Below are 22,893 nucleotides of genomic sequence, written 5' to 3' on the forward strand. Positions count from 1 at the left end.
AATTTTTTAAATTAATAAAAAGTTCTAAATACTTTTTTTATTTTAAACATTAATTAGTAAAATTTATTTTTAATTATAAATACTATTTGATGTAATATTATAGTTTTAAACTAATTAAATTGTTAACTTTATCAAATATTTTAAGTAATTTTGCAAGTTTTAGTTGTAAATTATAAGTTAATTTGTCCAAAAAGAACCTTAACAACATTTAAAAAGCACAACAAACTTTTTTAATAAACACGCGTTTTTTCGAACATGCCTAAAAATATGTGACTGCGCGAGCGAACTCTAAATTCTAACACGGCCAAGACAAGATTAAAAAAAAAAAAGAGAAAAGCGGAAAGAAAGTAGTACTAAATGTTTATGTAAAAAAAAAAAAAAAAAGTTGTAAACGTTAGAATTGGCCATACAGCTTATGCGCACTCCGCGTCAGAATCTTCAACCCTAAACTAAACTCAACTCAGCCATCGAACCCCCAACTTTGATTGGGCAGCGTCCACGTTAACTCCGCATCGATCTTCACAGCTTCCAGGTATCATCCCTTTTTTCACTTTGCAACCTTGTTTTCTCCTTCAATCTCGATTCTCTCCCTGTTTTCGTTTTACACTTCTCTTCTCTCATTTTACCGAATTTTCTTTATTTCCTAAGGTTTTTATTTTTCGTTTTCTTTGTTTCTCTGCAATTTATGTCCACATTTTTTTTACTTATTAAACTTTGATTTACAATATATAGTATACAAATACTATTGCGGATTCACGTTTCTGTTATTTTAGTATATGTATATGTTTGGATTCACGGTGAATTTGGCAGAATCATACTCTGCCAAAAATTACACTTCTGAGCTTTAACATAATTGGTGCCAATGCGATTCACTGTTATTCCAAACACACACATTAGTGTTGTGAAATATTGCTATACAGTACATGTCAACTCCATATTGTCAAAGCAATATATTTTATTTAAACTGTACTTCCATAATTCTGATCAATAATCTGGTTTCTGTGTTGTATTTATTTTATGTGTGAATTAGAATATAAAAGGGAGTGTGGTCAAGTATGGCTTCTCAGATCCTGAGACGAACCCTCGGAAGTCGCTATCTGGCAAACGCTAGGGCCTTCTCTTCTGCTTCCACTCCCATTCGGGCCACTCTTTTCCCCGGAGATGGTATTGGTCCTGAGATTGCTGAATCCGTCAAACAGGTTCCTTTTCAATTCTTCATCTCTCTCGGATTTTTTCAAATTGTTCGATATGCATTTTGGAGTGCTTCATGTGTATGATGCTTTTGTTTCAGATGCTTTTTAGTCCCATTTAATATTAAGAATATAATATCCAATATAATTCTGTTAATATTTTAATTGTGTTTCTTATTGGCTTGTTCTGTTTGCACCCATGGGTGCTGATTGCTTCGAAACTAGCCATGACCTGTGTGATTTCTTTTTACTGAGATTGCTGCTATTGGTCACCAGAGACTATAGTTTTTTGTGTGAGGAGTTCTGCTCTGGGTTACGGGGTTCTTGTTTCTGTAATTGTTACCTTTTTATAATAATACATTTCCATTCAGTTTCCTTTCATTGGGTTCCCGTCAGTATATTGTTTTGTTTTTCGTTTCTTTCTTTGCCATGGATGTGGAGTCTGTCTTGCTGAGTGGTCACTTTCTAATGTTTGTGATACTTTGTTCTTCCTTATGTTTCTTGCAGTGTTGTCATTTGTCAAATATCGCCATGGCCAGATTGCAGTGGCAGATTTTTTTCACAACTGCCATGGCCAATTTGTGAAGGATGGCGGAGCCATGGCGTTTTAGGGCGGATTCAGTGGCTAAAAAGGCAGTTTTTTGCTTTCCGCCATGGCCCGCCATCTATAACACTGTCTCTTTCTTTTTTTTTTTTTTATGCATTATGTGTGTTTGTATATTCATAATAATTGACTTGAATCAAATGTAATGTGCTGTCAATTATTACTATTGCAATAATTAGATATTCCAAGCTGCTGAAGTTCCAATTGAATGGGAAGAGCATTATGTAGGGACTGAAATTGACCCTAGAACACAGAGCTTTCTTACATGGGAAAGTTTAGAATCAGTGAGGAGAAATAGGGTTGGCTTGAAAGGGCCAATGGCCACTCCTATTGGAAAAGGGCACCGATCATTAAACCTTACCCTGAGAAAAGAACTTAATTTATATGCCAATGTCCGACCTTGTTACAGCCTTCCTGGCTACAAAACTCGATATGATAATGTAGATCTCATCACAATCCGTGAAAATACAGAAGGCGAGTACAGTGGACTTGAACACCAGGTAAATTTCACAATAATCAATATTACATACTATCACCCAAATTCTTGTCAGTATATTTTATTTAGCATTTTTGGGTTACAGGTCGTGAGGGGTGTAGTAGAAAGTCTCAAAATCATTACACGTCAAGCAAGTTTAAGAGTGGCTGAGTATGCTTTCCACTATGCCAAGGCACATGGAAGAGAGAGGGTGTCTGCTATACACAAAGCCAACATTATGCAAAAGACTGACGGTCTTTTCCTGAAGGTTCGCTTATACATACAAATGTCTATAAATATTCGGTCTTGAATTTTATTCTTGAATACAAATATTGACTGTTTATTTTGGATTATTTATAGTGTTGCCGTGAGGTTGCAGAGAAATATCCAGAGATAAAGTACGAGGAAGTTGTCATTGACAATTGCTGCATGATGGTAATATTGGTCAACTTCATTTGTATACAACTGCATTTGGAAATTCATTTTGTCTATCTGGAAATGATACACTTGTTAATTTTTGGACCATCCACAGCTTGTGAAGAATCCTGCACTTTTTGATGTATTGGTGATGCCTAACCTTTATGGCGATATAATCAGCGACCTTTGTGCTGGCTTGATTGGAGGATTAGGCTTGACACCCAGGTTTTTATTTTTTGTTTTCAATTGGGAAAAGAAATATAGTTGTCACAATTATATCGTCTGAGCATTTACGTATTTTGCAGCTGCAACATTGGTGAGGGAGGTATTGCACTTGCTGAGGCTGTACATGGTTCAGCACCTGATATTGCTGGGAAGGTGAGTTGTGGAAGTACTTTTCAACCATATATTCTAAACTATTTTGCTTGTTTTCATGGATTGTATGTTTTTGAGTTCCTGTTCTGTACTTGTGCACCATATGCCCTTTGTAAGGCATTGGGGAAAACTACTTAGACAAGCTTTTTGCACCATCCTAATCAATCCGTAAATGGGCTAAGCTAGATTAGGCTTTGTCAAATACATAAATCTTGGCCTGTGCTGTATCACCTATTAATCTATCATTGTTTTTTTCTCCGGATACCGGCCTAGCGTTAAAGTCTTTGTAGAGACTTGCATTAATGACAACTTGAAAAAAGATCGAGAAACACATTTTTTTTTTAAATTCGTAAAACCTTTAATTAAATACACTTGTTTTCCTGTGGATTTATACAGAATTTGGCAAATCCAACTGCTTTGCTGTTGAGTTCTGTTACAATGTTGCGCCATTTGGATCTCCATGATAAAGCGGATCGGATTCAAAATGCCATCCTCAACACAATTGCAGAAGGGAAGTATCGAACAGCTGATCTTGGTGGCAGTTCAAAGACAACGGAATTCACAAAAGCAATTATTGATCAACTTTGATATTTTTGCTTTGAAGTCGACAAGAAATTGTTAATTATGATTTTGTTTCAGTCAATTTCCTTTTATTTCCCCAAATTTTCCAGAGGAGTAGGATTACCTCATCTTAATGGATAAGTTATGACATTACAACCAAAGACAAGAACTCGGCAAAGCATTCAAATATTCGCTGTCCACTGCTGCTGTCTTATGGCATTGAGAGGGGACCTTTCAAAATGCACATTGATTGATGATAACCCTCCCCAGTCCATTTTAGTATTCTTTGTCAATAATATAGTTAAATAAAAGTACCAATGATGTTTCATTCCTTCGTGATTATCACTTTCTTATTTGTGTTGCCTTTTGTTTGCTTGCTTTAAATTTTTGAAATACTATTATTTTGATAATAATAGCAACATGCTTGTCCTTACTATTATATATCCCTGTTTGAAATGCCATGCTGATTTGCATCAAAATTAACCAATTATTTATGTCATTCACCAAAATTAACCCATCACAAAAGGAACTAAATTAACCAATTATTTACGAGTCATTAAATATACACTTTTTAGCGAGTTGTGAAAAATGGATTGATAAAATAATTCAATAGCCACGTAATAAATTGAATTAACCAACTTTTTATGTCATTAACCATATATCTATAAGTGATTGCAAAGAATAGAAACTAATTGTGTTAAAAGAAATTAATAACTCATTAACCTCAGTTGAATTAATTAATCAAGTATTTATGAGTTGTTAACAAGTTACATTTTAGTACCGGTAATAAAAATTAATTTTGTTAAAAAAAATTAACCACGTAAATTCTTACGATATATAAAGTTGGTGTTGTATTTTGCGCATAAATAGTAGGATTGTATTTAAAAATATTACTCTATCAATCTCATAATAATTTATTTATTTACAAAATAAAGTTGTCCGACTCATTTAACTTTGAATGTAATATTAAAATTATTTTTTTAATTAAACACTAATTAATATTACATATACTCCTCTATATTCATCATCTTACAATTTATATTAATAGTAATAGTGAATAAATCTAATAGAAATATATTAACAAAAAATACTATTATCTCACATTAATTTATACATTTTTTTTAATAATAATAATATTAATATATCTGATGGTAGATATGTTACGTGGATGACTACACCTTTTCAATCTCAATTCGTAAAATCACTAAGATGACTCAGCTATATTGACAGGTTAAATTCAACTATAAATGAGGTTAAAGAAATTATTATACCTAATCCATTACAGTCTTACTTTAAAAAACATTGGATTATTGAAAATAAAATAAAATATTACTTGTTGGTTTATATACGACAACAATGATTAAACTTCAACCTTCCGTGCAATAGCTACCAATCGAATGGACCAGGTGTGCTGATAGATAAGGACAATGATAGTAGCAATACTCCTATTTATCTTTATTCTACGATATGCTAAAATAAAAAAATAAACGGAAACGACTAAGAAAAATAGTAAAAAAAAAAAACAATATCGGGGTTTAATTCAAGGTTATGTTTGACATTTATCGTGTGAATCCCGATAAATCTTCACTAGTTGTGGGACACGGCACCATTTATAGGTAGAAAAGGGGTGAAGTCAAGTTAACCAATAGAAGGAGAAAAAGTCGAAGTTTTGTCATTTGTGTTCCAATCTCTGATGGCGTAGCGTGAGCTCAAAACCTTAATCTACACAAGTTACTCCTCAAATCTCTCCGACCTCGTTTTCGTGTTTCATCAAGGGAAAGCTGAAATTGCATGTACTTAACCCCTTCTTTGGTTTCCTCCTCAATTATTGAACCCTATCAAATTTTCCACAAATTTTCGAAATTAAATGCTCGGAGTTCTGTAATTTTTGTAGTGTTTGAAGAATAAGAAGAGGGAAAATGTGGGGGTTTGGTGGTAGATATTATTGGGGAAGAAAGGTAAATTGTGAGAAAGAGAATGGGATAGTTGTGGTGTTCGCATGGATGTCAAGTGAGGAAAAGCACTTGATGAAATATGTGGATCTCTACTCCTCTCTTGGATGGAATTCACTTGTTTGCCACTCTCAATTTCTCAATATGTGAGTTCTTAATTTGTATTTGGATTCCCTTCAATTCATGATTTTCATATTGATCATCATCTTTGTAGTCATAAATAATAATACTTTGATTTAGACCATATTAGTGGTATAGAAGTACTCCCTCTAATCCCATTTAAGAGAAAATAACAACAACAAAAACATCAAAACCAATGTTCTCATTAATAATATTAAAGAGGCAAACATCTTAAATAAGTGTATAAAAGTAATTTAAACAAGAAATGTACTTTAACAGAAGTGACTTTTTCTTATATATACAATAAAAAAGTTCTCCAAAAATTCTCCTAAGATGGGAGGGAGTATGTCACAAACTATTGCATAGGTAATCAGTTTTGATAACAGTACTAATTATCAACATTAGCTGTTGCAAAAGAAAAATAGTATTAATAGATGAATGCGAATTATTTCGGTTAAATTGTTTGTCTACTTATCAAGAAAACTTAAAACTCTATATGAATGAATAATCAACCTAAGCTAAGCTATTGAGATAATGTAGTCTTCTTGTCTTGGCTACGTGTGGGATAAAGGACTACAGAACAACAGCAGTAGGATACATGATGCGAGGTATGCAGAATGTGTTGGAGTTATAAACAACTCCAAAACTAAATATGAAGTAGGGACTTACTACTACTACCACTGCTACTAAAGCTTTATTGTGTAATAATGGGTGCTATATGAATATTTTATGCCAAAAGATTTTGAAGCAGAAGAGAGTTGGTGATTATAACATTGCTATTATTTGCAGGTTCTTCCCTGAGAAAGCCACAATTCTTGCTGTTGATATTCTAAATGAACTTGTCGAGGTAAGTTTTACTGCAGTCCTTCCATTTTGTGGGTCAGACAACCTGAATTGAAGTCGGCTAAAGTCTCATTTTCATGCATTCTCAAGTGGTCTATGATCCTGTGTTCAGATTTTAGACAAAATGATTCTGAATGAGATAATAAGCATAATTGTAACATCTCTTCTTGTTTCACGTCCCATTGATTAGAACCTGTCTAAAATAATCTGAAATACAGTATTGGAGCATTGCATGGCTAGTACAGCTAGGCTATGTTCTAGAACTTAGATAGAATGTACTGAGGCGGCACATTTTGTTTGAAAGTCAGTTAGGGCAGTTAGTCATTGCGCAAATACAACTCTTCACAAATGCTCCTCTCTTGAATTCTCTCACTCTTCTACTGTTTCTATACTATCTGGAACTCACAAAGTAAACTGACTATATTTGAAAATTTAAACGACTTCTGAATTTGTAATCTTTTTTAAACTAAAAAAAAGATTGACTCATAGGATCAAACTCACAAATACTGCTGTCTGTTCAATATGCAGGTGCTGAAAATAAGGCCTTGTCCCGTTGTCTTTGCATCTTTTTCAGGTGGTTCAAAAGCTTGTATGTTAAAGGTTCTTCAGGTATTTTATCTCAGACCATGGGCTTCATTTTTTGTTTTGATTTTTTCATTTTCATCATTGGTCTGTAAAAGTTTTAAATTCTGAGAGCTGATGACTCTGTTTTCCTTTGATCCAGATAATTAGTGGGAAGTGCGAAACACATAATATGGTATGTTTTTTGCCAGTAGTAGTTTAGAGTTTGATTGAGTTACATAGATTGCACAGTTAGTAAACTCATCAATGTCTTAACTCTTGACTTTTTTCAATAATGTTTATGTGTGAATCAAGGTATACAGTGTTGGATCACTAGCTTGCCCTTCGTGATACACAATTTAATCGATCATTATTACCTTTTATTAAGTATTTTTCCCAAGTTCTTGCAATATAGGCGTCTCTGTTCAAGTTTTATCTTGTGTTCTTCTCTGCTTCTTAACTATTTTCATGCCACAGGATGATTACCAGCTTGTTAGAGACTGTATTTCTGGCTACATTTATGATTCCAGTCCAGTTGATTTTACCAGTGATTTGGGCGTTCGGTTTCTTCTGAACCCATCTGTTTTAAAAGTGTCCCGTCCACCAAGATTTGCTTTATGGATTGCCAATGGTATAGCATCTGGTCTTGATTCCCTTTTCCTCACAAGATTTGAATCCCACCGTGCAGAGTATTGGCGAACACTTTACTCCACCACCGTAAGCAGCCAGCTAAAAACACATGACTACGTCGCATATAATCAACAGATTACCTCTGTTTTTTTTTGTTAGGCATCTTGAATTATCTTCTAATCAAGTTTTATTTTCTTTTGCAGAGTATGCAGGTCCCATATCTCATTTTTTGTTCAGAAGCTGATGGTCTTGCTACTTTTGAGGTTATTTCAAATTTTTTCCGTCGACTGAAAGACCTCGGCGGAGATGTCAAACTGATAAAATGGAGTGATTCTCCTCATGTAGGTCAGTATCTTGACTAACTAGTAATCAGTTATACGTAATATCACATGGATGAGATAATATGATTCAGCAGATGCCTTGTAGCTCTTGATGTGACTTTGTACTTCAAAACTTAACAGATATATTAAAGCTTTGTTAATGCTAGTTTTCTTGGTCAATATGATTCATTCTGCAAATGTTGGTGTGATTATTATTTAAGCAAGTGTACGTTGCCTTCTGCATAAGGCATATTAAAACACTCTTTTCAATATTTTATTCTTGGATGAAATTCATTTGGATCATTGTACAGAGGGGAAAATGTGTTAAATTCCATTTGAATATGTCAGGTCATTTTCGGCATCATGCGGATGAATACGAAGCTGCAACCGCTGAGATCCTTGGCAAGGCAGTTGCAATTTATCGCCACAAAAACAGAAGAATCGAAGATGAGAAACTAGGCATAGAGGGAACAAGAGATGTGATCACAGATCCATTCTCTGAGCTTCGGAAAGCAGCAGCAACCTCAACTAGTTTTCAGGGTTTCGCTGTTGCTCCAAGTGAGAATCTTTCTCCTAGTTCAGTGGAGTTTTATGATGGTAAAGATGTTAGCTCCGTAGCAGATGAACAGAAAGGAAGTTTCATTCATCTTCCAAGCCGCCCAAGCATCAACGCTAATGGGGTTCTTGGCCAAATATTATTTGATGTTTGCGTTCCTAAGACAGTTGAGGATTGGGATGTCAGATCAAATTCCAAAAATGCTCAAATAATATTTGGTACACGGAAGCACACTCCTTTCAATCCTATAAAATGTATCAGGCGCTCGAGATTGTAACATTGTTGAATGTTCACACACAAGTTTCAGGTGGGTTTGAAGGTTCCATGTTTGCTTCATAAAAAACTTAAGAGAGATCTTATAGGTCTAGACATGTAGTAGTACCTGAAATAAGAGACCCTAATGACTTGTAAATTCCCTCTCAGCTGTGTGTTTAATTACCGAATAATGTAATTGAGCAGCTGGATTTTTCCTGCGTGAATTGTACAGTTACTTCAACGGAGTATATTTTATGTCTTGACTCAAATGGAGTTGTAAATGTAATAATAATACCCTTAAAATTAAGTTGACAAATCCTGTTCTCTAAGTAGTCTTAACCATTGCTTCAGAGCTCATCATCAACCTCATCAGAATATATAGGTTTGGTGTGTTAAAAAAAATGGAATTTTACTGTCTATGAAATCCTATATATAAGAGCTTAACCTTGTATGTTTAACTTTCTCCAGAAATATTTGTAAAATGACTACTAGTTCACTTTAATAAATAATAAAAATGAAACTCTATTCGGTGTTGTCAAATATTTAGTGCACATTATTTAGAGCACATTAGATGTAGACCCACTCCAAACACTGGTTTGGTTTAAATTGTCCTTATCATGTGAACTTGTGGTTGGCCAAGGCAAAGTCAGGCAACCAGATTTTATGCTACTGTACTGCATTATGGAATTTTTCATCCTTTCTATATAACTCAAATTTCACACAAAATTGCATTCACCCATGAATATTGACCCGAGCTCAATACTAACAAATTGGAAAAAAAGAGTCGTATAATGATTAAGTATCCAAACACACTCATTAAAAGGTGAAAGAAAAATAAAATTCAAACCTTGGCTTAAAATAAGAAAATAACATTTTACACAGAACTTGCCAAAAATCTGCCAACTTAAGCACCCATCCTCCTCTTAATAGTGAGACCCCACCTGCACAGTCACCAGCAGCTTGTCCTTGATCACGGTGGCAAGGTTGGTTGCGTTTTTTTATTTTGTTCAAAGCATAAGATTCGAATAAATCACTTTAAATTTCAATCAGTTAAATACTAATAAAAATATTCATAAAAAACTAAATAAAATTTTAATTAGTTCAGTAATTCTAACGTAATTAGTTGGTATACTTATGAAAGTGGAATATTGAGGAAGACAAGAAAAGGAACAATGTTGAAGAAAAGCTAAAAGTGGAACATTAAGTTGGTTGTAAAAAAGGAATGAAGAAAGTATTGGTGACCGGTGCATCCGGTTACCTTGGGGGAAAGCTGTGCAACGCCCTCGTCCGACAAGGTTACTCCGTTAAGGTCCTCGTCAGACCCACCAGCGATCTTTCCGCCCTTCCTCCCTCATCCGAAATCGTCTACGGTGACATCACCGACTCTTCCTCTCTCCTCTCCGCTTTCTCCGACTGCTCCGTTGTCTTCCACGTCGCCGCTCTCGTTGAACCCTGGCTCCCCGATCCCTCTAAATTCATCACCGTAAGAGCCTTAATTTTCCCTCATCCAGCACTAAAATTTTCCTTAATCCTATTATTCTGTTAATTCAATTCATTTTCTTTCAAATTAGGTCAACGTTGAAGGTTTGAAGAATGTGCTGGAAGCAGTGAAGCAAACCAAGACGGTGGAGAAACTCATATATACGTCGTCGTTTTTCGCTCTTGGACCAACCGATGGAACCATTGCCGATGAGAATCAAGTACAAACCAATCAATATTTTGATTTTTTTATTTTTGTTTTTCTTCTAGATTTTGTGATTGTGATTGATGTGTTTGTTTCTCAAAATCCGAATTATAGGTTCATCATGAGAAATTTTTCTGCTCGGAATATGAGAAATCAAAGGTTACAACAGATAAAATTGCACTACAAGCTGCATCTGAGGGTGTGCCAATAGTGTTGCTTTATCCTGGGGTTATTTATGGACCTGGTAAAGTCACTGCAGGAAACGTTGTTGCAAAGATGGTACTGGTTCATTTCTTTTTGTGTTTTGTTTTATACAGCATGTTTGAATTTGAATTCACTGTGAATTTGGCTGACTACTCTGATTTTTTTGGCAAAAACTACATTACACAAAAGCACCGTGTGACTGAGATTTTGTGATACTCTAACTGTGATTCTAAAGATGCACGGTATCTTGAGAAGCATGATAGAATCCAACAAAAGAGAAATATAATTGAGAGAAAAATTGAATTACTTGGATCACCCAATTGATGTAAAAAGATCAAAAAAAAAAAAAAGATTGAATTATTTGGAATTAATTCAATGAGAAATGATGATTGCATATATGTTTGGTATCAGGATGCATTTATTTTAATTACGTTGAGCCATTATGATTTGAAAATAGTAACTTTTGTAAAATCATGTGGCTCACTGAAATTCTCACAAACCTACCGTGATATACACTAAAATAAGAATATTATACACTTTGATTATAACTAAACTAATAAATCATAACTAACCTAAATTAATAATAACATACTTATAATTACCCATAACCAACTTTAACTTTAATTTTTTGTAACATCTAAACAGAAATGAAATGTTGTTTGATTTTTTGTCAGCTTGTAGAACGATTTAGTGGTCGATTACCTGGTTACATAGGCAATGGAAATGACAAATATTCGTTCAGTCACGTTGATGATGTGGTGGAGGGGCACATTGCTGCGATGAAAAAGGGACAAATTGGGGAGAGGTATTTACTCACGGGTGAAAATGCATCGTTTAATCAAGTTTTTGATATGGTTGCTGTGATCACTAATACTAGAAAACCAATGATTAGAATCCCTTTGTGGGTGATTGAAGCGTATGGGTGGTTGTTAGTTTTATACTCTCGAATCACTGGAACGTTACCTTTCATTAGTCCACCGGTAAGCTTCCTTTCTCCAGTTTGTTTTTCATGCATCCAAATCATATGTCTTACTCTTATTAGAAATTGTTAGCAGACAAATTAATAAAGCATATTGTCTTCCTTGTTCTCATTTTTGTGCTTTTAATATTGAATCAGACGGTGAATGTTTTAAGACATCAGTGGGGGTATTCCTGCGAGAAAGCTAAAAGGGAGCTAGACTATAAGCCCAGAAGCCTGAGAGAAGGGCTTGCGGAGGTACTACTCTGGTTGAAGAACTTGGGATTAATAAGATATTAGTGGCATGTTCTACTACTTCATAGTGTATCACTTTTCGCAAGACCAATAACACAATCGGAAACTTGTTTTAAAAAAAAAGTATGATCGTAATGAAACCACAATATTATCTCCATTTACCAGTTTGAGCTGATAGATTCATTAGCTATAAGAGATATAGATGTTCCGGCAAGAGAAAGGGCGCTATAATTAGTTGATTGCCTAGTAAAAGCAACTTTGAAGTTGCTACACGGTTGAAGCAAAGATGCACTCATGCAATTTAGGTCCATATTCTGCGTGAATAAGTTTTTCGTTGTGCTCATCATGAGCCACTTATCTATTTCGAGTATAACACTTTGAAGGCAAATAGAAATAATCTAAGAGCTTGTAGAAGTCTCCATGCCCCACTTTCTATTGCCACCGATATGTTTAAGCCAACTCAAAAGCACCCGAATGATCAATATACTTATATGCTTTTGGAAAATAGTTGAAATGATCAATATACTTTGAGAAAACCATTTCGAGGTGGTGTCCATGGAATGCTAGCATTTTGCTACTGAGAGGACAATAGGCCGCAATTTGGCGTGCAAACTGCCAAGCGTGGAGCATATTAGTAGCGTGATGCACCCCCGCAATTTTTCATCCCACAAACAACTTCACATTTCTTTTCTTCCAAATACAAATTCAACGAGTATTATTTAAATATTGAGTAAGGAATATTTAATATTAAAATAAAATTACATATAAAATATTGTCTACATTTTTATTAATTAATGTATGAAAGGTATCAAAATTATATATATTTATATTTTATTAATGAATTTATGAAAGTAAAAAAATGATATCTATATTTTTATTTTTATGAACAAAGACAATCTCATACGATACGATGATTTAATGTTTAAATTTACAATAATATCTAACAACATGATCACCTCGGTTAGAGAAATTTTATAAAAAAAAAAGTTAGATATCAAACATTTTTTTATAGATCTATTAGTCAATGTCAATTATATCAAAGAGTATCAAATATTTACTAAATATATCTAGTTTTTAACAAAAAATTATATTTTAGAGAATATTTCAATCATTCATATATTATAGGACAAATCACAAGAACGTGTCATTATAAACAGACATGATTAAATATCTATATAAAGTCATTTTGACTTTAAATGAATTTAAACTTTTCTCTCTATCTTTTATGAATTTAGTTTATTAATTTATATATAATATCAATATAATATTTTTCTGTACAACATCTCAAGTCACATTTCACACCGTGGTATAAACTTAATTGAAATATTTAAAAATAAAATTCTTTATTATTAAGACGAATATTGACGTGTGTCTATTAGTAAATAAACTCTGTTGTATAATATTAATTTTTTTAAAATGTTTTGTTTTAGCTTTTATTAATATCCATTCATCTAAATTTTAGTATCAATATTCGTATTATATATATTTAAATTTAATTTTCTTTGTAATTTTATCACTCAGTGAAGAAAAAAAATGATTTAAAAAAAATCCGAAGAAAATTAGAATTAGAAATTCCCAAAATTACATATCTATAAATATAGATATAAATGACAAGATTGTATTATATATAGAGAGGAGGGAAGTGCAAACCCAACGGTCGACGGGCAAAGCAACGCCATTTTGATTTTGAGTAGAGTTACACAGAAAGCTGAGAGTCCTGTTGAAAATTAAAATGGTGTCATCATCATATGAAGATAGTCGTCGCAAAAGAATGGAAGAAAATCGAAAGAGAATGGAAGCTCTTAATCTTCCTCAGCTCTCCCAATCCCTTCACAAATCATCTTCTCCCATTAAAAAACCCTCACCGGTCAGTACTACTAACAAATCTCTTTCTCTCTCTCTCTCTCTACTTTTCATTCTCTCCATCATCATCTTCTTCTCTTTTGCGTAAACAGTCGAAACCTCGCATCATCCAGAAAGAGCTTGTTGTTGTCAGAAGATCCGGCCGTGTCGCCAACTTGCCCGCTCCCATTTACAAAGAAGTAACTCACAAAACTCACCTTCTTCATTTCTTCTATCAATTTTCTCTTTCTCTCTAACCTAATTTCATTTCTTATTTCTCTTCACAGGTTCTTATTGATCGCGTTATAATACCTAGAAATAGAACTTCAAGGTTCTTTCTTTTCACCCAAACTTTCTCGTTACAGTATTATTATTGTTATCACCTTTCAAGTTTATCCCTCAAAATATTATTTACTTTTAGTCCTTATTTGACATTTTTTAGAGATCAAAAGTATCAGTTTTTTATTAAAGCTTTCAAAATAGACACTAAAAGTGAAGTAAAAAATAAGGACTAAAAAGTTTTGAATTGTTTTACAGGAATTAAAATAATTTTTTTAAAAAATTTATAGGGATTAAAAATTTATTTAACCAAATATTATTTTGTGGAATTACATTTCTATTTGTTTTTTGTTGTATACAGAGGAGGTTATAATATGTATAGGGATTATTCAAAGAGGGTATATGCCTCAGATGAAGCTAGAGAGGAGGCATTGCAGAAAGCAGATAAGTTGCAGTCAGATTTGAATTCTAAACATCCAATTTTTATTAAATCAATGCTCCAATCTCACGTCACTGGTGGATTCTGGCTGGTAATATCTATATCTATTCTGAATTTTTCATACATTTTTTGAGTTTTGAGTTTTAGTTTTTGTTGATGCAAGTTCACTTTTTTTTTTTTTTTTATTGTTGTGGCTTTTGAAATGGGGCTGCATACTTGCATCATCATTATAAGTTTACAATTTGCAAGGTAATTTGAAATGGAAGTATTTGTGATTTGTGTTGCCTATTTTCATGTCTGTTCACTTTAAGCTATGCTATTTCACAAAATGGGGCTTTGCTTGATTGAACACATCTTTGTATTTCATAAGTGAAAATTAAATTGCTGCTTTAGTTATTGATTTTAATGCTTTTCAATGGAAGTTGTTGGGGGTAGATTGGCATCAGTCTATTAATTTGTAGCTTATGCTCTTTTACTCAATGGGAGCATTAGCTCTTTGGCATTTACTACACATCAACGGTTACACTCTTCCAAATCCCTTTAATTAAAATAGGATACCTCATCAAAAATAACAATTAAGAGGGAGAATATTAATTTTAAATGTGAGTTAAAGTTCAAATTACATTTTCTTTCTTTATATTTTGAAAACCTATACTACTCTTTCTTGAGTGAAAAGTAATACTAGTATGTATTGAACTTTTATATCTTTTTTAATGTACACAAACCTTTTGTGTTAGTGAACAATTACAACCGCGCTTTCTAAAGCAAACTGTCTTTTCTCTTCACGTTTGCAGTATTGCTGACAACTAACTTTGAATATTTTATTATTCTTTTTTCATGATATAACAAAATTAAGTTTTGAAACATTTGTTTTATAAACTTGAGATTTTTCTCTTCATTGTCCAATGCATGTTAGTAGGGGTTTAAAAATACTTATTGATAACATTAGTTCTCAAATACAAAGAAAAATGTTCAACAAAAGTTTGTTTAGTGTTTACATCTCAATCGATCAATCCCCCACTTACGTTAGATTATTTGCTCCCACTCCTTATCATTAGAGTTGGTAAGTGTGATTGGCAAGCTGCATTACTCATTACAAATAATAAGAATTTTAATGATTAAAATAGACATAATCAATTAAGAAATATGTTATGTATTTGATGAAAGATGGAATAATCTACATTGATTATGCAAAGTCAGGAATGAATTTGTGATTAACTTTGGGAAGAAAAATGACATATGAAACATGGAACGAGACTTAAATCAATTTGAAATTAACCAATCTTTGTGATTGAAGACCTCATAAAGATGGTTCAGTGGATAAAAACAAGTCTTTTGTTAGTTCTGCTACAGCTATTAATATTTGTCCCATCCTATTATGCCAAATGTGCTGTACTATATTCTTGAGAGGACAAACTTAAAGTTGTTAATAATTTACATATATCCCCTTATGAGTCACCTATAGGAGTGTTAGGTGGATTGTTTGTATGACATTAAGACAAAATGTCTAAAACACTCGTGAATTAGTGGACACCTCTAATTAAGGGTGGACAAAGTTCAGTTCTGAATCAGAACCGTTTGAAAACTGAACCGAACCGATTTTCAAATTAAAAAAACTAAAACGAACCAATTTTCAGTTTAAAAAATCGAACCAAACCGTTTTACAAATTAGTGAAGCGGTTTATTACTTGAACAGAACTGAACTGGTTTAATTTAGTTTTTTTGTTCCTATAGGCCAAATTTTACATAATTACCCTTAATTACTTCTACACAACAAATTCGGTTCTAGTTTTTTCGAACTAAGAAATAGTTTGGTTCAGTTTTTTCAAACTGAAAATCGGTTCGGTTTGATTTTTTCGAATTGAAAACTGGTTCGGTTCGGTTCTAGTTATAAAAAATCAGTTCGAAAATAGTTTGGTTCTCAATTTTTATAAACCAGTTCAGTTCAAAAACAGTTCGGTTCAGTTCAGTTATGTAGTTTGGTTCTTCGGAACACCCCTACCTCTAATGTACGTTGCAAGAACTGTGTGATGTTGTAGTGTGATTGGTACACCTCTAATGTAAACCTATGTATTTTAGTTCGTAAAGTTTGTTTCAGACTTGTATGTTATGTCTTGTGTTTTATTAGTCTAAGTCTCATTTAAGTTTAAAAGATATAGTTTCAACACATTCAAGTCTATGATGATTACCTAAAGTAGTTATTTTTTCCCAGGTTTTCGCTAATGTTTTCCTTAAAACTTTTTGAAATATGTGGTATGTTGTATGTTTTGAAAGTATTCCAAAGCTTTTTAAGGGAATAAGGCTTTGAATGCCTAGGAGCACTTTGGAGGTTTATATATATTTTTTGCTCCTTTACAACAAAAATTATTTTTCAAAATTAAATTACATCTGAGATGCTCAACTCGTGTTAATCAAATTATATCATTTCAACGGAGATTAATCATGGCTAAACAACGTAGCTTAGCTGGAGTCTTGTACAAATAAATTAAATTATACCTATCAATGTAGTCGCAACCAACAGGGCTAATCATTTTGGTAATTCTTGACAACAGGGCCTTCCAAATCATTTCTGCAAGAAAAACCTTCCACTACGGGATGCAATGATGACCTTGATTGATGAGGATGGGGATGAGTATCCAACAACATATTTGGCTCAAAAAACTGGACTTAGCGCTGGATGGAGAGGTTTTGCTATTGCTCATAAGCTTGCTGATGGCGACGCTTTAATTTTTGAATTAGTTAAACGCACTGTATTCAAGGTGAATAAATTTTGATTATTGCTCATTCATGCCTTGGTGTTTAACTCGTTCACCATATTTAATCATGCTACTGGTCTTCATGATATCACGCAAATCATGCTAACATGCATCTGATTGATAATGGAGTTCTTGACCTCCTTTTGTAATCTTTATAATATTCCAAAGCATTTTTCCGTCCATGTTCTGTTACTATGTATAAAGCATTATAGATAGGTATTTCAAAATTTATGGAGGGTTGTTACTTATTAAAAATTTAAAACTGAAAAAATGTTTTAAAAAAACAATTTTTAAACAATATAAATAAATAATGTATTTAATGTTGTAAATTTTACCATTTTTTTGTAATACTTCGGTAAGTAACTTTAGGACATCCATTGGCAAGACCAAGACCATTTAGTTATTGATTATCTTTGTTAACTATTTCCCTTTTGGTCTATCTGAACCAATGTTTTAGAAAATGAGTCGGACATCAAACTGGTGAGACCTCTGAGTCACGGTTTCTCAAATAACCAAACCGTACTCAATGTTGGTTCACGATTCAACTGGTTGAATTGTCTGGTCGGTTATGTTTTTAAAACATAGATCTAAACACAGTAATATTAGCACTTACTTGTAGTGGCAATTAAATAGAATGAATCAAAATAAAAGATGAATGTTAAAATACTTAGGAAATTTAATATTGTTTTCTGAAACATGAATTCATATAGTTAGCAATCTCTATGTTCTAGATATATTAATCATTGAATAGTGAGGTTGCTATAACTTTCTTTCAGGTGTACATTATTAGAGTGAATAGTCCTTCAGAGGGTAAATAGCTCGAGTTAATTGCAGTTGGAGATTGGAGGCAGTAAAGTTAATCTAGGTATTGTTTTCTCGGTATACACAACCAAATTATAAAACACATCATAAGTGATGAGTATACTGTCTTTATACTAATATTTTTTTTCTTATTATATGCTTGGGGTATGGTCACATGGTAACTACTTGGGTCGCTTGTTGCTGATGTATGGTCAACTATAGTTTTGTTAGTTAGTCCTAGGCCTTTTGGACAGCGAACCCATGGAATGTTGTTTTTAAACAGAAGGTATTTTTTTTATAAAACTTCAGAGATATGAATTACAAGCCTAGATGAAAAATTAAGCAGTAAACCTGTAACGTATTAAAGGATACAAATCTGTTGGGGGCCCAAACAAGTTGCTTGAAGACCCATTAAAATGACACAAACTAATCTAAGGTGGTTATTTTATGATTAAGGTTATGAATGGAATCACTGTCATTCTCATTTGATACTTGTTATCAGTTTATGTTAATGAAGACTTATGTCTGAAGTATATATTTAAAACTGACTTGCAATAGGATCCAAAAGTGAGTTGTGTCTATTCTTTATAAATTCTTTTCAATCTCAAGTCAATATGGGAAATGAGTGTTTTTAATACACGACCCTCTAGGCTTGTAATTCGTATCCTTTTGAAGTACAACTATTTTTTTAATAGGAGTTCATTAAAACAGTGAATAAATTTCCCCTCTTATTATTATTATTTTGAAATCATTGAGTTTCTTTGTTGCTTCCTAGGCTTAGTGTTAGATTAGACACGCTAAAGTTGGCCTGGCTTCATTCGAACTTTCCTATCAAATTCTGTCTTATTCCTCTGGGGATGCAAGATATAGCAATTTGAAAATTTGATCATCATATGAGTAGTCTTAAAGAGACATGTGGGTATTTTGTGTGTGGGGTGTCAGATTCGTAGTTGGTTCCATTTTGTCATTATCTTTCTTTGTTCTTATTTGAGTCTTGAAAATGTGAAACGTTGCCTTATGTTTTGGTTTTTATTTAATTACGATTTCTTCTAGGAGACTGCCAGAGTAGCATGAGAGTGAACGTTTGTTTGGTGCTCTCTCATAAAAAGCCTTTATTTATTTTTCTTGTTTTGCAGGTTCTAATATGCTCATCCTGGATTCAGTTTTTGGTGTTGTAGTATTGTTGACGTATGATGTCTAACTTGTGTTTTTGTGTATTTTTTGAGGTCCTACATGTGAAGTGAACTCTTCAGCATATGTATAAATGAATAGAGCTATCTCTCAAAGGACTTTCTTGAATCCGGTCCCTTATAATCTTAAATATTTACTTTGAAAATCAATGTTTCATCATTCCTTTGAAAACATATAGTGCATGTTTGAAATCACAGTGAATTTGATGAAAGCACTAACACCGAAATTTTGGTGAAGTATTAAAATATAATTTAACTCAAAATTAGGAAAGTACACTAATTTTGTTTAACTTATACAAACATGCACTAAATTGAGACTTGGGATTGAGTGGTAAATACTGAAGTATTGTTGACTTCAACAAATAGCTAGCTGGCTTTGCCTGAGTTTATGGATAAACCAGGGGCACATACCACAAAGGAAGAAGTCAGACTCGGGGCACATGGGGCCATGGTCCAATAATGTGTCACGATCATGTGCTTTGTAATCCAATTGAAATACATAAGTTGGGGGAGATTTATCTTGTAATCATTGATGAATTATTATGTACCTTTTTGACAACAAGATCACTAGCAAACTACTTTACCTCCGTTCATTGAAAGTCAAGTTACTACTTTGTTTTCTTGGAGAACAAGTATAAAACCAAAATGTTATAGGAAAAAAAATACTTTATTGATTATGGCCAAGATGCTCAAAATAGCACATGTGATGGGGGGTTCCGTGAATAACTGTAGAAGACTACTACGCGTATTTGAAATTTGATGATATATTAGATTAGATAACAACACTTGTAGGGTGTTTACAGCTTGCAAAAAGCATGTACAAGTCCTTTTGGCTTCCTAATTACTTCTAGTTTTTATATTAGTAGCAACTCATCTTTATGTGTTCTTTGTGGTAGCAGCCACTCGCTCCCTATAGCTATGCCAAATAAGCCATTAAAAGGAGTAAATCGAGATTTGTGTCCCTAAATGCGTGAGAAAGTATTACTATAGTTTTTGAAAGACACATTTGAGCATAGAGTGACTTAGGAAAGACACATTGTGGGGGTGTTTCATGTAAATTTGATATATTCAAGAACTATAATGTTATTGTTTTATATATTCAAATATCAAAATATTCATTTATTTTCTTCAAAAATTAGTCATGACTTAAAATAACGATCATAGTTGATCAATTTATCTCAAAGATAACATTGTGAAGAACATAGCTATTAAATTCAGAATTGTGTTATTTAAACATCAAAATATAGACACAATGTGACATATATATTTATTTTTATATATATCTTATTTTTTTACATGGTATTTGACATTAAAAAATAATTTCTCTTAAATTTAATTAGTAGGTCCACCCCTCTCCGTCAACTTTTGAGAGGGACCTAATATGATCTACCATTGATTAAAACTCCAAACTCATCTCAAATGTACATGTGAAAACTTGTCTGCCTTTGATGCAAGAAAAAACCAAAGTGAACATTGCATTTTAAGAAGCCTAGTTCTGATACAAAGAATATGAATCATTTGAAGGTCTAGAAGTTGCAATTGGTGCAGGAAGAGGGATATAAACGTTACATTTTGTATACTATAATTTAGACAAATACTAATAAGTGTTATAAAAACTTACATATGGTAAAAGAATCAAACATAGAAACATTATCTCAGAGATTATATGTTTAATTATTTCAAAATTTGAAAGTCAGTCCTTCAATCCAAAATATATTTTTGGTTCTATCAGATATGTCATTAAAACATTTATTAGCAAAATCCTATAATTTATAGTATGTATACAATGTAAATATATTATTACATTATATTATATTGTATGATTGGTATGATATTTCTCCTTTTATATTAAATTAAGTTTTTCTTTAGTAATTTAAAGAATATGTCCAATTTGCATAACTAGTTTTATACTAACATCTCATAAAATTTAATTATTATGTTACATCACCTTCCTCTTATAAGTTTAATTTGAAATTAATGATATGACTTATAAATTTTTGAATTTATATTATTGAACATTTAAAATTGATTTACAGGACAATGTATTCTCATTAAAATCATTTGGAAATGCTTTGTTATTATGTGTATAAATAGTAATGAATATGAATGAAGTGTGAATAATTCTGTAAAAAAAAAAGCTTTCACAAGGACAGATTTAATTTCTATTGTCAGCACGAAGACTTCAATTGTCAATCATCTATAAGTACATACATAAAATGTCTTTGAACTTTGAAATTTGCTACAACTTTGAGTCTTAGCAGCCCCGAGGAGCCAAATTATATATACATAAAAAGTATATAAAGAGTAAATCTTAAAATATAGAATTATATTATAAATGAAAGAGAAGGAGGTGACACCCCTATTTGTTTGGGTTTGATTGTTCTGCTGTTCCTCCTTTGGCGATGGTGTGGGTGGAGTGTGGACGCGTCTATGTGAAAGCGGCACGGCACTTGTTTATCTTGGGGCAATAACTCGGGGGCACCGATAATTGCGGGTAGTCCAAATCAAAGAGCTTTTGGTCGGAATCATATATAAATAATAAGAATTTTACTCTGAGTAATTTATTTTTAAAAATAAAATAAGTAATATTAATTTTTTTTTATGATTAAATAAATCTATAAATATATAATCAATTATGAATGACTAAAATATTAAGAATTGATTTATTTTATTAATTTTTTATTTTAAAAGAGACAAACTCTGAACTATATACCACATCTATTCTCTAATTATAAATCTTTATTATTTTTTTAAATATATAAGAAAACGTAAATTGTAAAATAATAAAAAATATTTTTATATATAAATATATTTAATTTAACTTTTCATTTTTTATGATAAATTAATATTATTAATAACGGATGTGTTAGATAAAAATAATAAATGAATTCTAAAAAATTATATATGTTAATTCAATAAAGTTCCAAATATAGACCACCCTCGTTAACTCTCTATTTAATATATAATATATATCAAATACATTAACTTTTATCAATTTAACTCTTTTTTATAAAAATAATCGTAAAAATATTATTAATGTCAATTTATTTTTAGTAATTATTATTGTCACTTAAATCAAGTTACCATCCATTGGTCTAAGAGCATTTTTAATGGGGTTATTTTAGCTCTTAAGGCATTAAAAGAATGGGTGTCTATAAAGGAATGCGGTTCTGGAGATAATCTCTTTTCATCTTTTGCATACACATTTGTTGAATTATTTGAAAAATAATATGTAATATTAATGAAATTTATTTCTTTCAATCAATAATTTAAATAAAGTCATAATATATTTTATTTAAAATCTATACAAAATACATTTTTGACTTTTATTTATATTTATTATCAGCAAAAATATTAGTATTTAGTAAAAATTGTTGAGTTAGAAAATCAAGTTATCATTAAATACTAATATTAAAAAAAATAAAACTATGGTATTCACTTAAACAACCAAATCAAAAAGGATTTTGTTAATAAGTTTAATTTGTATGCATAATCAACAAATCAAAATCAACCATGTGACTAATAATGTTATAAATAATTTTAGTAAAAATTAAATATTATTAATGATTTAACGATAATAATTAATTGTTATTATTAAATATTTTACATCAATATTATATAAATTA

General features: G+C 32.0%; 4 protein-coding genes across 6 annotated transcripts; all 4 read left to right on the plus strand.

The window, feature by feature from the left end:
* The first annotated feature begins 297 nt into the window (after nt 1–297).
* On the plus strand, nt 298–4,061 carry LOC101493754 (isocitrate dehydrogenase [NAD] catalytic subunit 5, mitochondrial). 2 transcript variants are annotated; one of them, XM_004501527.4, is made up of 8 exons: nt 298–532; nt 1,031–1,199; nt 1,974–2,294; nt 2,376–2,537; nt 2,630–2,704; nt 2,802–2,911; nt 2,992–3,064; nt 3,458–4,061. In XM_004501527.4, exons 2-8 carry the CDS (start codon nt 1,056–1,058, stop codon nt 3,647–3,649), a joined length of 1,077 nt encoding a protein of 358 aa, XP_004501584.1. In that variant the 5' UTR covers nt 298–532; nt 1,031–1,055; the 3' UTR covers nt 3,650–4,061. The 2 variants fall into 2 exon arrangements, with proteins under 2 accessions (XP_004501584.1, XP_027190666.1); XM_027334865.2 differs by lacking the exon at nt 298–532 and adding an exon at nt 546–648.
* A 1,201-nt stretch (nt 4,062–5,262) lies between these two features.
* LOC101493217 (uncharacterized) lies at nt 5,263–9,188 on the plus strand. The gene is made up of 8 exons (XM_004501525.4): nt 5,263–5,415; nt 5,517–5,720; nt 6,484–6,541; nt 7,066–7,146; nt 7,262–7,294; nt 7,576–7,815; nt 7,932–8,073; nt 8,397–9,188. Exons 2-8 carry the CDS (start codon nt 5,542–5,544, stop codon nt 8,879–8,881), a joined length of 1,218 nt encoding a protein of 405 aa, XP_004501582.1. The 5' UTR covers nt 5,263–5,415; nt 5,517–5,541; the 3' UTR covers nt 8,882–9,188.
* A 513-nt stretch (nt 9,189–9,701) lies between these two features.
* Nucleotides 9,702–12,117, plus strand: LOC101492439 (uncharacterized). 2 transcript variants are annotated; one of them, XM_027334460.2, is made up of 7 exons: nt 9,702–9,842; nt 10,001–10,342; nt 10,431–10,559; nt 10,658–10,822; nt 11,422–11,552; nt 11,640–11,727; nt 11,865–12,117. In XM_027334460.2, the coding sequence occupies exons 2-7, from the start codon at nt 10,082–10,084 to the stop codon at nt 12,003–12,005; spliced, it is 915 nt and encodes a 304-aa protein (XP_027190261.1). In that variant the 5' UTR covers nt 9,702–9,842; nt 10,001–10,081; the 3' UTR covers nt 12,006–12,117. The 2 variants fall into 2 exon arrangements, with proteins under 2 accessions (XP_027190261.1, XP_004501579.1); XM_004501522.4 differs by having other exon boundaries at nt 11,422–11,727.
* Nucleotides 12,118–13,581: 1,464 nt separating this feature from the next.
* Nucleotides 13,582–19,413, plus strand: LOC101492099 (B3 domain-containing protein At5g42700-like). Its single transcript, XM_004501520.4, has 7 exons — nt 13,582–13,827; nt 13,916–14,002; nt 14,090–14,133; nt 14,443–14,611; nt 17,073–17,279; nt 18,053–18,141; nt 19,214–19,413. Exons 1-6 carry the CDS (start codon nt 13,693–13,695, stop codon nt 18,092–18,094), a joined length of 684 nt encoding a protein of 227 aa, XP_004501577.1. The 5' UTR covers nt 13,582–13,692; the 3' UTR covers nt 18,095–18,141; nt 19,214–19,413.
* Nucleotides 19,414–22,893: the final 3,480 nt, after the last annotated feature.

This window comes from Cicer arietinum, chromosome 5 (assembly GCF_000331145.2).
Source record: "Cicer arietinum cultivar CDC Frontier isolate Library 1 chromosome 5, Cicar.CDCFrontier_v2.0, whole genome shotgun sequence".
NCBI lineage: Eukaryota > Viridiplantae > Streptophyta > Magnoliopsida > Fabales > Fabaceae > Cicer > Cicer arietinum.